The 15,184-nt window shown below is 38.5% G+C and overlaps 1 protein-coding gene across 1 annotated transcript in view; it reads left to right on the top strand.

Moving 5' to 3' along the window:
* The first annotated feature begins 1,560 nt into the window (after positions 1-1,560).
* fam184b (family with sequence similarity 184 member B) overlaps positions 1,561-15,184 on the top strand; it is a 47,594-nt gene continuing 33,970 nt past the window's right edge. Inside the window, exons 1-3 of the mRNA XM_082164361.1 lie at positions 1,561-2,239; positions 14,102-14,281; positions 14,406-15,080. Of these exons, the coding sequence (XP_082020487.1) occupies positions 2,081-2,239; positions 14,102-14,281; positions 14,406-15,080 (1,014 nt within the window). The 5' untranslated portion in view covers positions 1,561-2,080. The remainder of the gene's footprint in view (positions 2,240-14,101; positions 14,282-14,405; positions 15,081-15,184) is intronic.

Here is a 15,184-nt window from a genome sequence, read left to right as displayed (position 1 = left end):
ATATATATATATATATATATATATATATATATATATATATATATATGCTATTTCTTGCGGTTCGAATGAATGACAAATCCGAGACGTGATCACACGTTTCCAGTGTCCTGAAATGAAATAATAATAATAATAAAAACTCTCAGGATCCCACGCTATATTTGCTTTGTTTTAGGGTTGTAGGTTAGGTTTATTCTTCTTGGTTAATTCTGACAGATCATCCTGAGCAAGTAGGTCAGGTTGTTCAGCTCCTTTATGTTAGACTAAAGGCAGCAAACCACATTTCATCTCAAGTCCTGTACAAAAACGGCATTTAGCACGACGAGTAACGTTAAGAATATTGACATTATGAATATTGACAAACATAATAACGAAACATGGTTCAGACTTCGAAATATGGTTCAGGGGATTTCACCTTGGCTACCTTTAGAATTTACCTGGCCCTCTAACGCTCTCTATATTTTGGGGACAAAAATCAATTATATTTATTTATTAGTTAGCCTGCCTGCAGTTTTGTTTGTTGTTTAGAATTGTTCATACAAAACGATTTAAATCTTCAAACACTAACATATCAAAAGGGAGTAACCGGGTTATCAAGGAAATTGATGCTTGTTGTGCTGTTGGGCGTGTTGGTGTTCATGGGAGGGGCTAAAGCCCTCATTATGCTTCTGCGTCAACTCCACGGCGTAGCTACGCCGTCACTCCAACGGCGTCGTGACCGTTTTATGGTTCTGCGTCGGGTTGCGTTGCATCGCGGTGCATTTCACCGCCAGAACGCTAGGGGGGTGGTGTGGTTCGCGAATCTCTTTCCTAGTTTGTTTTGGTTCCATGCGCCGGTTCCGCTTTTTCATTTCCGACAATGGCGAGCGAAAGAGAGAGAGTGTTGTTGCAGCTGGAGCTAATCAACAAATGATTTTATTGCAAATGTTTAATCGTAGAAGAAAAAGACGTCAGCGAAGGTGGTCTGTACGACCAGTGCACGAAGACAGGGGAAGGATTGGCGAATTTGTTACGGTTGTTCGACCGCTGAGGGACTTGGACGAAGAAATGCACTTTAAGTATTTTCGGATGTCGAAAGGTCGATTTGACGATCTTGTTCATCGTTTAAAGCCGTTAATACAGCATCAGACTACACACAGTATGCCTATTGACCTCGCTCAGAGACTGGCAGTGACTTTAAAGATTTTATCTTCGGGTGCAAAGATCACCGGGTTGGGCTACAAAATGGGTTCGACCACGGTGCCATGGCAGGATAATGTAGTGTCCCGTGGCAGACTTGGTTAATTACTTGATATCCATGATGTACCCGTGAACATTGTATTGTAAATAAACAACAAACATTGATTTGATTGATTGAAGTTTATTTCTAGCAACAACAAAAAAAGAAAAGAATATATATAAATATATACATATACACTACCGGTCAAAAGTTTTAGATCGGTAAGATTTTTAATGTTTTTAAAAGAAGTCTCTTCTGCTCACCAAGGCTGTGTTTAGTATATAAAAAACAATAAAACAAAACATATTTTATGACAATTTAAAATGACTGTTTTCTATTTTAATAAATTTTACTCCGGAAATGATGTATAATCTGACCAATCACAGCCCCTGCGGTCTGCGTCACCGCGACGCGTAGTTACAATTTTTTGGAGGTGCACGTCAAGCTACGGCGGAGGGGTCGCGTCGAGGTTCGCGTCGACGCAGAGGGGTCCGCGGGGGTACGCCGTCGATTCGACGCAGAAGCATAAAACAGGCTTAAGATTACACTGCAGTACCCGTGACTTGTAATGTAAGACTGTAGTCACGCCCCGGGTGAGAGACAGGTGTCCGGGCGGGCTGGGGGCGCATGCCGTCAGTGTCAGTGACACTGTCAGTGAGTCGTGTACCGATGGCATTATCTTGTGAGCAGTGCTCTCACCGGGGGCAGCTTCACGGCGGAGCGGGAGGGTGTTCGCCGGTCGCTGTTGCAGCATGCAGAATGCTTTCGGCTGTCGTAAGGACTCTACCTTCAGGATCACGTACAGGCGACCAGTGTGTTGCGCATCCCAGTTTGTGATTGATCAGCTTGATCTGACTGGTTATTATGGCTTCCAGCTCTGGGAAAATGAACCAGTCCCCCGGCGGCAGCTGTGCATGTAACGGGACCTCTATTGCGGACATCCCCAATGTGATTGTAGAGAAGGAAATGTATGATTATCAAATGCACACGAAAATGTGCAAGAAAATAGCGCAGCTGACAAAGGTAAGTGCGTAATTTTACTACTCAACTAACGGGACTCATTTACTAAACTGTTTCCTGGATATCCATTCACTTAACGTGCCGCAGAGGTGTGTGTTTGTATGTATGATTGTATTTATATGTATGCTAATACACCTTTCTGCTACTGCGCCAATTGTACGCTATATAACCATTACATCCTTTACGTGACAGACGACATTCTGTAAATATACATTATTGACACATATCAGTATTTTATCCTCCCTAACCCACTGGCACTGGAATGCAACAGGGTTTTAATGCTCTCAGCGTCGCATCACTGTCTTTCCATCACAGGTGATGCAGAAGAACCAGGCAGAAGGTAGCCTATAAGACACATTACGTTTGAGATGTTGTATGGTAGCAAACGCGCTTTCATTGAGTTTAAGTTCAGAGGGGGCTACTGAAGTTCACACTACGATTGGCTCATCTAAAATAATCTGACCCGTGGGTGATCACTGGCAACAGAAATGTGCGGTTATCTATTATCAGGGTGTGTGTGCGTGTGTGCGCGCGCGCGCGTGTGTGTACTAGGAACCACCCCTTCACAAGCAGCATCCAGTTGTTATGACCCGTAGAAGCAATATGGTTGAGGCAAACGTAACAGACTTGTTCAGCCTGGCAAAAGACAGTTCTCTGATACATTTGTTGTCTGATACACTAGTTCGGTTTAGCCACATTTGTTAGTTTTGTTTGTTCCACAAGCAAAGAAGCACGCTGGAATTATGTTTATGACATACAGTGGTAATGTTTGTTTTAGCATATATGCCAATAATCAAAATGAACAGTAGCCTACATTAATATTGTAATCATTAAGTACTGTACAGTATATAGGCCTATATTGTGTTATTGCCAATGATGCCTATGTTTTTATCTGATGTTCTTTTTGGCCATCTTTACTAAGACTGTAATAGAACCATTTAGGCTTAAATAACTCATATCAATTGGATCTGAATGCATTATAGAAATGTAAAATAAGATATTTTGAGAAATGTCTCAGTGGTCCTTACAATGGATGTTAATGTTATAACCAACATAGTTTGTTTATCAACATTTTTAAAAATGTCTTCTTTTGTGTTCTTCAGAAGAAAGAAAGTCATACAGGTTTGAAATGTCATGAAATGTTATTTTAAGTAATTGTCAGAATTAAATATTTGGGTGAATTAATCCTGTAAATAGTGTTGTTAATATTAGATTGTTTTAGATGTAGGCTTATTACGTTTCCATTAGACAGGCCAGAAATGCATTCTAGTGGCAGGGTATAGCCAAGGTGTTGTGAATGTGAAGTGAACACATGTTGCTAGTTTGAATCTTGATATGGAAAATCTGAACAGTTGTTGGGATACCCCTCCTGCCCTACACATTGTGCCATTGAAACAAAGCTCTTACAAATACAATTGCAACACTGTTTGTCACGTTGGATAAAATGCATCTGATCTGGTAACAAGTGACTAAGCAACACTTTTCACAACACATGAAATTAAATATATGTGAACCAAAAAAAAAAAAAAAAGAACATCAATAAATTACAACTTACATACTTTGCCAGGTTGTCGAACTCTGGAGTTTCAGTGATTTATGCATTTTTTTTATTAAACTGCAACTAGGTTATGTATGATAAAATCAATAAAAAAAAATCACAATCAAAAGAAGTCGCTGTTTGGATTTTAATAGGCAAATGCTTAAGTGATTGGATAATTATTGCAGTGATTATTATGTTTCTAGCATGTTGAATGTTTGGCAACAGTTCTTCTAACCCTAATTGATAAAGTGTGTAGCTTTTCATTTCTTAACCAACCATGTAGGAAGACACATCATTGCCAGGGTTTGACATTTAACACCCGCCAAATCGCCAAATGCGGGTGGATTTCAGCAGTGGCGTGTAACGCAGCCACTCCTATTGTCCAACTTTGGCCGGTTGAATTTTATATATAATATATACATTTTTAAATTGTAGTCTTTTAAAAAGGCAGCTGAAATAATAAACTAAGTGCAATGTAGTGCAATGTTTCGATACATATTGATACTGAAATATCTGAAACGATAAACTGAAAAATATCTTTCTCACTCTCTTATCTCTCCGTCAACGAGTTGACACACAAACCCACCTCCCTTCACTCACTCGTTTCATATGCTCTGGATGAATGTTGTTGGTGTTAAAGGGCTTAAATGTTGGTGTGGGATGCGCATATTGCGCATAATTGTATTAATTCCTGCAGATTTTGTGCTTACACCCAAAGTACGAAGTTTTTTGCCTCTCAGTACTAAATTGAGTTATTTTTCGGTGCTTATTGACCTTAACGGTTGTATCAGCGATTTGGTATACAGCGACCTAAATAAATAGTGTTCCAACCAATCACCGACAGGGGTGGGTGTTGTGAGGTTTTCGCGTGCAGCCGTCATAGGCAGCCGTGCACGAGCGCAAAACCTCACAACACCCACCCCTGTCGGTGATTGGTTGGAACACTATTTATTTTGGTTTTGAGTGGTTGGTGAAACCAATTGTTTTTGTGTGCAGATCTCAGAGCCTAGGCTGCCTACAGAGACACGTTTTTTTGACGGCATGCTTATGGAGCGAGCAGCTAGCGGATCGTTAGGAAAGATTAGATGAATGTGATAATTTATGTTTGGGCCTGAAATCGCTGATACAAACCTTTAAACAGTCAAATACACAAAAAATTTCAAAATGCTGATCTTGGTGAATATTCACGTAAACACATTCAGTTATGTTTTAAGTGAATGTAAACAGTTGAGATTGAGAGAGAAAACGCATGTGTAGCAGTATAATGGATCCGTGTGTCAGGTCTTAAAGTTACAGCAGCCTAATATACCTGCTGCCAAAAAATATATATATATGGCTGTTTTTCCACATGGTATCGATTGTGGGCCAGTGAAAATGCTCAGAGGTGCCAATTTATGTGTGAAAATTATTTTTTATCCCCCCTCCCAACCATTCTTTCACAATTTAAGCCTGATGAGTCTTAACATTGTCATCCTGGAATATGGCCATGATGTGTCTTCCTATATGGTTGTTTAAGAAATGAAAAGCTACACGCTCCATCAATTAGGGTTAAAAGAACTGTTCCCAAACATATAACATGCTAGAAACATAATAAGCATTGCAATAATGATCCAATCATAGACTCTTTAGCATATGCCAATTAAAAGCAAATCTTTTTTTATTTTATTTTTTTGGTATGTCTGACACTGTGAAAAATGACTTGGCCAACTATGAAGTATATAATGTTAAGGAGGTTAAACAATAGGACTAAAACAGAAAAAGAAATATTTCTTAAAATAAGGCTTAAAAAGCTCATATTCTCTATGCTCTTGGAATAAAGCACATATTTATGATACTGTTTGTCACTGTGTATTAAAACCATATGTTACAATACCAGTGGCCAAACTGCCTAAAGTTTAGCCTCCACGCTTTTCACAATCACAACACATGAAATTAAATGTAAATCAGCACAAAATTAAATTTTATCAGCAAAACTCCCTAATAGAAGCAAACACATTTACACACTTTATTGTTGAACACTGGCGTTTCAGTTTGAATTATGCATTTTTTTATAGACTGCACCTTGATGATGTATGATAAAATCAATGGCCATAACTATATCTGTCATTGTGTGAAAAATGAATCCCCTTGGACAATTATAAAGTGTAACTTTGAAAACATAAGGTTAAAGGCTGTAATATCAACACACTATTAATGGCTAATGCATACACAGTTATTTGGGTCTGTTGAGGCGGGAGAAGGAAAGTGAGAGAGTGTGTATCAGGTTTTATTAATATGGACCTTAGTCAGGAAAGATGCCATATTTACTGAGAATGAAAACAAGGCTGTGAGGGATGTAAGCCGATTCTATGGGCTGTTTTCCTCTGGAATTGATTTTGGAAAGCAGTTTTTGTAATATTTTATACACAGGTATACAACAGTGCAAGTTATTGAACGGACTGTCCCTCAAAGCCTCGTTTTCATTCTTGTCAAATAAAAAAAATGGTGTCTGCCTTGACTAAGGTCCATTGAGGTTAGAGACCTCGAAAATGGCAGCACTGTTACTGAAGAAAATAGGCCAGGACTCGAAATTCAAACCTGCCACGTTGTGAGTGTGTATGTATGCATGTGTGAGAGTATGCCTGTGAGCTGTGGAATCCCGCTTGCTATCATCATGTAAACATACTCCTACAGGTTATCTTTAGCTTTGTGTGTGTGTGTGCGTGTGTGTGTGTGTGTGTGTGTGTGTGTGTGTGTGTGTGTGTGTGTGTGTCTGTCTATAAGAACAGATGTTTGAGTCATACCCTCTCTACATTCAGCTCAGATTTGTGACACTTGGTAATGCTACACAACAAGGCACACTATTTTTACCGATCAGGAGTTTAGGAGATTTGATCTACTTTGGTCTGATGAGAGCATGATGGGAATGGGGTGCGTTTCCTGTACAATGACATAACTTGCTGCTTAAACACTATGATGCATCGTTGGAGAAATTAACTAGCTAGTCACATCTAACTAGCTAGTCATTAACTAGCTAGTTTCCCAAAACCATATAGCATGATCACACCTCCATCATTTCAGCCATGTTGGTTTAAATGGGACTGTCATTAATGACATCACATTCAGGAGGTGGAGTAATAACTTTTGCTAAGTAATTGAATCGAGGTTGCAGTTAATGTGAGATTATTATTATTAATTGAGATGAACAATAGAAAGCTGTTTTTTCTCCTCAACATAAGTTATTCGAGTCACTGCTGTGAAGAACATGTTTCCTGTCATTTTGCCTTCTTTAATGTTTAATTAATCGTGGCATTCCCTTGCGCACTCTTCAAAAGGCCGCTAATTGTTTGTGGCATAAAAAAGTATATTTAAATAAATTGACAAATGTAGAATGTAGAATGTACTGCATGTTAGATTGCTTATTTTGCTCAAGAATATGATCTATTTAAGTTAGTGTGTCATACTTACAAGAAATTATGCTTCTTCTAACAGGTTTTGAGATGTAACTTCAACTACACAAGTTTGCATTGCTGTTTGTGTTGCGTTGGAACTATGGTTTTGGGAAACGAAGAATCGTTTAACAATGTTGGTAATGTTGGAATTTGCGACCATAGTTGGCTAACAATGCTTTTGTGACAGCATTATTTGCTTTGAGTGACTGCAACCTAACATTTAGTCATTTTATAACTCTTCCAGGAAACAAAATTGTTTAAAAAGTATCAGGTTGACATTATGAACATTTGTGAGGAATAATGAATCACTGAATTTGTTAAATGTTTGTTGTTTCAGATTAGGGGTGGGCGATATGGCAAAATTATCATATCATGATTTTTTTCAGGAAAATCACAATTCACGATTTTATCACGATTCTCTTTCATGTTGGTTTTACTATTTGCAAGTGCTGAGCATTACAGCCATATAAGGTAACAAAATATGAAATAAAAAAAGAATGGCAGACAATAAGGCCAAAGTGGCGCAAATAAAAATAGGCTATACACTACATAATATACAAATTAAATAAACTGTTCTTTATTTTTTCAGCTACTGTAGGTGTATTTAACAGTAGCATTCAAGAAAGAAATTAAAGACATCACATACATTGATTCTTATTAAAGCTACTTGTAAAGTTCTCAGTCAAGAGCAGTGAGTGATTTTCTCTTTGTGTTTTGATGTTTTAATAATGTGTTTTGATGTTTTAATAATAAGTTCCCCCCCAAAATGAAAATTGTCATCATTTACTCTCTCAAGTTGTTTTAAACCTGAATAAGTGTCTTTCTTCTGTAGAAAATAAAAGTTATTTTGAAGAATGTGGGTAACCAAACAGTTGCTGGTCCCCAGTGACTTCTATAGTATATTTTTTCCTATGGAAGTCAATGGGGACCAGCAACTGTTTGGATAGCCATATTCTTCTAAATATATTCTTTTTTTTTTCTCTCTCTCTCTCTTTTTTTCAGCACAAGAAAGAAATTAATACAGGCTTGGAACAACATTAGAGTGAGTAAATAATGACAGAATTTTCATTTTTGGGTGAACTATCCCTTCAAGGACAAGCTGCAGCATGTTTACTATTGGGCTACTGTCACTTTAAGACCGGCGCTTCTAATGGACACCCATATGACACGCATCCTATTTTCTCTCAAATGTGTGCTTTCACTTTAGTCATAAGTTAACCAACTGTGTTTATGTAAACCTTGTGTGTATTTGACTGTAGCGGAATAATAAAAATGAGTGCAATAAGACCTGAAAGATAACTTCCAGTAACCATGCCAGGCACACAAGTGTTAGTTAGAACTGCGCAACTGCACGCGAATGAAATGTTTAACCGGCAAAGCTTTAATGCACAGGCAAATAATTAACTTTTATAAACTGAAATGAGTCATGACCCGTCCCGTGAGTGTAACCACTGCGTTAACATGTGATGACGTGTGAATGTACGTCGCGTTGAGTATGTGGAGATGGAGGCGCCAGAACTGAACTGATAGAATGCACTGTAGTAGCACGATTGATACTACGATATTTCTTCAAAAGCAGGTCGTGGAGGCATTTTAAAGGTGCTCTAAGCGATGTTGGGTGACGTCACTTCTTGTTGACGTTCGAAGTATTGTCAAACATAGCTCGACCCTCCCTCCTCCTCATCCCGTCCCCTCCCCCTCCCTTCCATGCTTCCCGAAACAGGCTTTTCCGATGTAAATTGTGCATTCCTTCTCCTTTTCAATCTTCTTTGCTATTTGTTCATCGGAACTTCGTCTCTTTGGTTGTGTGTCGGCCATATCAAAATTCAAGAGAATATAATTCTAACGTTTGTTGTGTCAAAGACATCTTAATCTTCTGACAAAGGTGGTAAAAACTGCATCTAAAATTTTTGGGGTTCTACTTGAACCACTCCAAAACATTTACTGGAAACGCAGCTCTAAGAAGGCACTAGGTATTATGCAGGATTCTAGTCATCCTGCAATATCCCGCAATCCCGCAAAGAAGTTTATATCCCGCAATTCTGACATTATAACTCGCAATTGCGAGTTATATCTGGCAATTCTAAACTTGAAAATTCAAGTAATTCTGACTTTTTTTTCCTCAGGAAAAAAAGACTGGAAACAATCTTTCATAGGTAGTATTTGTATCAAATAAACTGAACTAAAACAAATTGTGGTTGGTCACTTTAGATATTAGACGGCCTCTTGGAGAGTTATTGGCCAGCTTTGTCCCATGCATGTCTGGCTAGGCAAGCCAACTCACACTCATAATCAAACAAAGATAGCTGAAAACCTTTGACATAGAAAATCTGGTTACTTAAATGTGACCCTGGACCACAAAACCAGCAGACATGCTTCAATTTTTATAAATTGAGATTTACACATTATATGAAAGCTGAATACATAAGCTTTCCATTGATGTATGGTTTGTTAGGATAGGACAATATTTGGCCGAGATACAACTATTCTGGAATCTGAGGGTGAAAAAAAAATTAAAAAAATTGAGAAATCACCTTTAAAATTGTCCATTAATGTTCGTGATTGTGCTGCATTCACTCACAAAAATAAATGTTTTATATATTTACGGTAGGAAATGTACAAAATATCTTCATGGAACATGATCTTTACTTTACTCATGATTTTTGGCATAAAAGAAAAATCTATAATTTTGACCCATACAATGTATTTTTGGCTATTGCCACAAATTTACCTGTGCGACTTGTGACTGGTTTTGTGATCCAGGGTCACATATTAGCAACAGTACAGAACCATGTTTATTTGACTTTTCAGTAGCATTAAGGGTCATTCACATCAATGATGATGATGATAACTTGCCTATAACAATAATTATATGAGAATAGGGAAGTCCACACCACAGATATAATGATAACATCATCTGGCTGATGATTGATAAAAACCATTAATAGCCAATCAGCCAATCTTTACACTCTCTCTCACACACACACACACACACACACACACACACACACACACACACACACACACATGCATAGACTGTTATATAAAGTTTTGAAATGCTGACAAATGGATAGAGAAACGCATGTGCTTCTGTCATTTGTGTCTGTTAAGGAGGGAGAAGGAAATTAAGACCGCCTGTATCAGGTTTCATTAGCATGGACCTTAGTCTGGCAAGGTGCCATATTTGCAGAGGATAAAAACAGAGACAAATATATATAGAGAGACAGGTATTTCAGCATTTTCTATGTTAAATTTTCATTTATGTATACACAAAAATCATTCACTCTCCTCCTTCAATCTGCTCTTTATCCTAATGTTCTCTCTTTCCTAGTCCGTTCCAGTCTGCAAGTTAAGTTATGAGTGCTGTCACTCTATATAAAGCTAGCAGACATTTCAGTCGTACAGATATATGGCATTTACCTTTAATTCTGTGCACCGTAAAACATGAGAGTTCATATTCAAGGACTGAGAGAGAAAGAGAGGGAGGAAATAGACAGAGGGTGAAGTTATAAAGTGGAGTCAGGGGAGAGAGAGAGAGAGAGAGAGAGAGAAGGTGGTTGGCTTACAGAAACACTGGGGGCCAGGAAAAGAGATAGTGAGAGAGAGACGGCCAGACGGGTGAGTGAAAAGGAGAGAGTGACTTCCTGGCAGTTTATCATACGGAATGTCCAGCTCTGCTGCAGTGGCGATAAACGACAGACAGTGAGGCGTCATGGTAGCACACGACCCGCTGGAGGGATGAGTGAGACGTTTGGAATCTGTTGACACCCCAGGCATGGGGACTTGTGGGTAGGACACATTGATGAAGAGCCAAAGTGACACATATATTAGGCCTCTCTCATGCCTACTCATTCAGACTCAAATATACAAATGCACTTTCCACAAATAGGGTACAAAATAGTTTTTTTTTTTTTTTTTTTTTTGTCAAAAATAAATATTCAGTGAAAGGAGGTGATTAACCCTTAGAAAATGTATCTGAGTAACTCAATACTAACTTTTTTCTGTTTATTTTTATTAGAGGTGTTTTTTCAAACGTGAATAAAAAATAATGCCATTCAAAATAAATTGTGTAATTATTAAATAGAGTTAAATGGAACTAAAATAAAACTATGCAGAATGGAAAACAGGGTTGTACATTTAGCCTAAATGAAATGATCACTCAGTGTTTGGGGACCAAATGTTGGTTTGTTTGTAGTAATTGATCAAATTCTATTTTCACAAAAAAAAATAATATATTTTTCTTACAATAATGGATTGAACGATTTAGAATCAAGAATAAAGTCATCACACTGTATTTGTAAAAACATAGTAAATGTAATTAAATTATTTACTTGTCTTCCCAGCATAGTGTAGAAAGGGTTCAAATTATGCTTCTTCTTGGGTGTCACAACTTAATGGAATGTTACATTTTGTAATGAAGAAAAAATCATGTGGTTGTGCACAAAATATGGGAGTTTGAGACTGGGTGGGATTGGGAATTGTAGTTTCTTACTACAATAGATTAAATATCAATTCAACCGATCTTAAAATCCTTTTCATGTTGTTTTAATTTTATATTATGAAAATAGTTTATCTAACATATCTAGACATTCTCACAACAAAAACTTGGGATTAGTGCCTCTAATGCTTGGGAAATGCCATGGGACACCAATGTCAAAGTGCCAAACACATTCGAACAGCTGAGCACAACCAAGGTTAAAACAGACGTATGCGCATTATAACATACACCAGGCACGGCGTTATGGGTCTAGGACCACCCACTTTTCAACAGGCCCACCCAAAACTTTTCTTTAAAAAAAACAAAAAACATTTCATATATATTTTAATTTGGTCAAGAATTATAAAAAATCAGCAAATAAGCTCATCATTTGTGCTAAAATAGTCTAAATGTTTAGTTTTCAAAGTTTCATAGCTTAAGACGTCCTCCCTATTATAAACGAAGCATTTATTTAATCAAGCTCTAAATACAGCTCATTGTGGATCCAATGGGGCGAGGTGACGTCACCTAGCACCAGTCGAGTTTTCAAAACAATTTAAAAAATGAATTGGCGGTAGCCGTATTAGTTATTATCTCGTAGTAGCCTATAGGCTACATTTTAAAGGGATAGTTCACTTTGAAATTCATTTTTGGTATGTTTTAGCTTACCTCAAGGGCATCCAAGATGTAGGTGTCTTTTTTTCCGCGGTAGTTTCAATTTTGATATTTTTAGGTCAAACCGTTCTTGTCTGTCAGTCATATAATGCAGGTCTATGGTCACGGTCTCAAAACACAAGCACAGAGTCCAAATTAAAACAATTCCCCGTCGTCCAAATTAAACAATTCCCCATCGTAAGTACACATTGATGGCCTGAGACACGAAACGAGCGGTTTGTGTGAGAAAACGAACAGTATTTATATCGTTTTTACCTCTTATACGCAGACATGTCCGAGTGATCTGATCTGACGTGTACGCAGACTGGTGCATAGATATATACACTAGATGTCACCTTAAAGACATTCGTTCCAATGAACTGCCGTAGACAAAGCGACATCTAGTGTATATATATCTATGCACCAGTCTGCGTACACGTCACACACCAGGATGCGCGAGCGCCCTCAGATCACTTGGACGTGGCTGCGTATAAGACCTAAAAACTATATAAATACTGTTCGTTTTCTCACACAAACCGCTCGTTTCGTGTCTCAGGCCATCAATGTGTACTTACGATGGGGAATTGTTTAATTTGGACGACGGGGAATTGTTTTAATTTGGACTCTGTGCTTGTGTTTTGAGACCGTGACCATAGACCTGCATTATATGACTGACAGACAAGAACGGTTTGACCTAAAAATATCAAAATTGAAACTACCGCGGAAAAAAAGACACCTACATCTTGGATGCCCTTGAGGTAAGCTAAAACATACCAAAAATGAATTTCAAAGTGAACTATCCCTTTAATGCATCTTCTCTGTATAATAAGCCAAGCTCAGTCTGTTGTTAATGGAATCGAAAGCTCGTTGTGGATGATCGTTGTGGATGACCGCCAAAAATGAATTGGCGGTAGCCTATTGTATTAGTTATTATCTCGTAGTAGCCTATAGGCTACATTTTAATGCATCTTCTCTGTATAATAAGCCAAGCTCAGTCTGTTGTTAATGGAATCGAAAGAAATTAATGTTGTATGAAATCGTCAAAAAGGTGTATTGCCACTTATGACTGGATTTGATTGAAACTGTCGTCGGGCAGTGCTGTTGATCTGTATTGTTGAAAACAGAATTGTGAAATATTATATTGTATAATAATGTATAATATTCATGTTATACGAGAGAACTAAACTATGTTTTGGGGAAATATTAGATTCCTGACCACTTTTACAGTCTATAGGCCTTAGGTCTATAGAGAGATGCACTAAAGCACAGCCAGGTATGATGCGTAATGGAGATTCCAAAGTGCTCTTCTTTGGTCAGAACCAAGGAGAGCGATCGCGAATAGGTCCGTCCTATGCACCGAAACTTTTTACGATGCAACAAAATATTTAAAGAGCATCAAGCTATTAAAATCTCTATTATGTAAGCACAGATAATATAACAGTATATTAGTCAGGCATTTTTATTAGGTTAAACAGTTATTTGATAACGTTTTTCATTTAAGGCCCACCCACAATTGGTCTGGCCCATCCAATCAAATCCTGGCTCCGTGCCTGACAGACACTCATGTACTAGATAAACTGCAGCTCAGTAACTGCAGACTGTGGGTGTACAACTGATTGGATCAGAGAGATGGACGATTTCATCAGCAAGAACAAGACTGTTAGCTTAGCGCTGTACACCTGGAATACAGGCACTGCAATCCTGCCTGTCCAGCCATTATAACTGTATTTTAATAATATTTATGGGTGTTTGTTTTTGTATAGGTCATATATTCTTTAAACACTAAGAATGAGGAACAAGAGGCAACTCTGCAATCGTTACGCCGTGTTGCCACGGAGACACAGGGCAGCCTCCAGCCAACCACAGGTCAGGATGAGGAAGAGGAGGAGTCAGCATCTATCCTGAGGACACGCCTTCTAGAGCTGCAGGCCACCGTAGAGGAAGTAAAAACATAAGTGGTCAAACATACACATATCTTCTGTATATGGATTCGTATCAACGATATATTAAATACAACTTGGATTGAATCACTTCATTATCTGATGTGTGAATGTGTGTCCATTTCAGGTGGAGGAGCGTGGACAGAGGACTGAAATAGAGTTTGCGGAGCGCATAGCTGTGCTTACCCAAGAGACATCTGATCTGCACAGAGACTACCAGAATCTGCAGACAGATAGAGACAACCAACACAAATTACTGCAACAAATTCAAGAAGAAAACAAGTGCTTAGAGAACGAGTGCCAAGAGCTACGCAGAGCCAGAGATGATGAGAGAAAGCGAGAGGAGGAGGAGAAGATGCATAGAGTGGAGGAGGAGAGGAAGAGAGAGATCGAGGAGAGGAACAGAGAAACAGAAGAGCGGAATAGAGAGTCACGGGAGAGAAAAAGAGTAGAGGATGAGTGTGAAGAAAGGTTGAAAACAGCGAGAAAGGAGCTGCAGGTTCTGAGGGAGGAGAAGGAGAGAGCGGAGAAGGAATGGAAGAGAGATTTGGAGGAGTGGAAGAAGAGAGTGAAGGACGTGGAGGAAGAGAGGAGGGAGGAGCAGGAGGCAGCCAAGAAGACACTACAACAGAGCCTTAATGAACACATCAACCAGTGGCACCAGAGAGAGCAAGAAAACCGCAAGTCCCAGAATGCAACGCTTCAGCAGAGGCTGAGAAAAGCAGAGACAGACTTGGAGGTTCGAGAACAGAGGTTGAATGAGAGCAACAGACACTGCAGCAAACTTCAGGAGAGAGTAGAGGTACACATGAATACCCAAACACAGGGTCCAAAATTCAATTTTTGACACATCTGCTCATACCAGGTGAATTGAGACAATCTAACACCCTTAAATATTTCTTATCT

Source organism: Leuciscus leuciscus, assembly GCF_965113295.1.
Source record: "Leuciscus leuciscus genome assembly, chromosome: 3".
NCBI lineage: Eukaryota > Metazoa > Chordata > Actinopteri > Cypriniformes > Leuciscidae > Leuciscus > Leuciscus leuciscus.
This window is presented reverse-complemented; position numbering and strand designations above follow the sequence as displayed.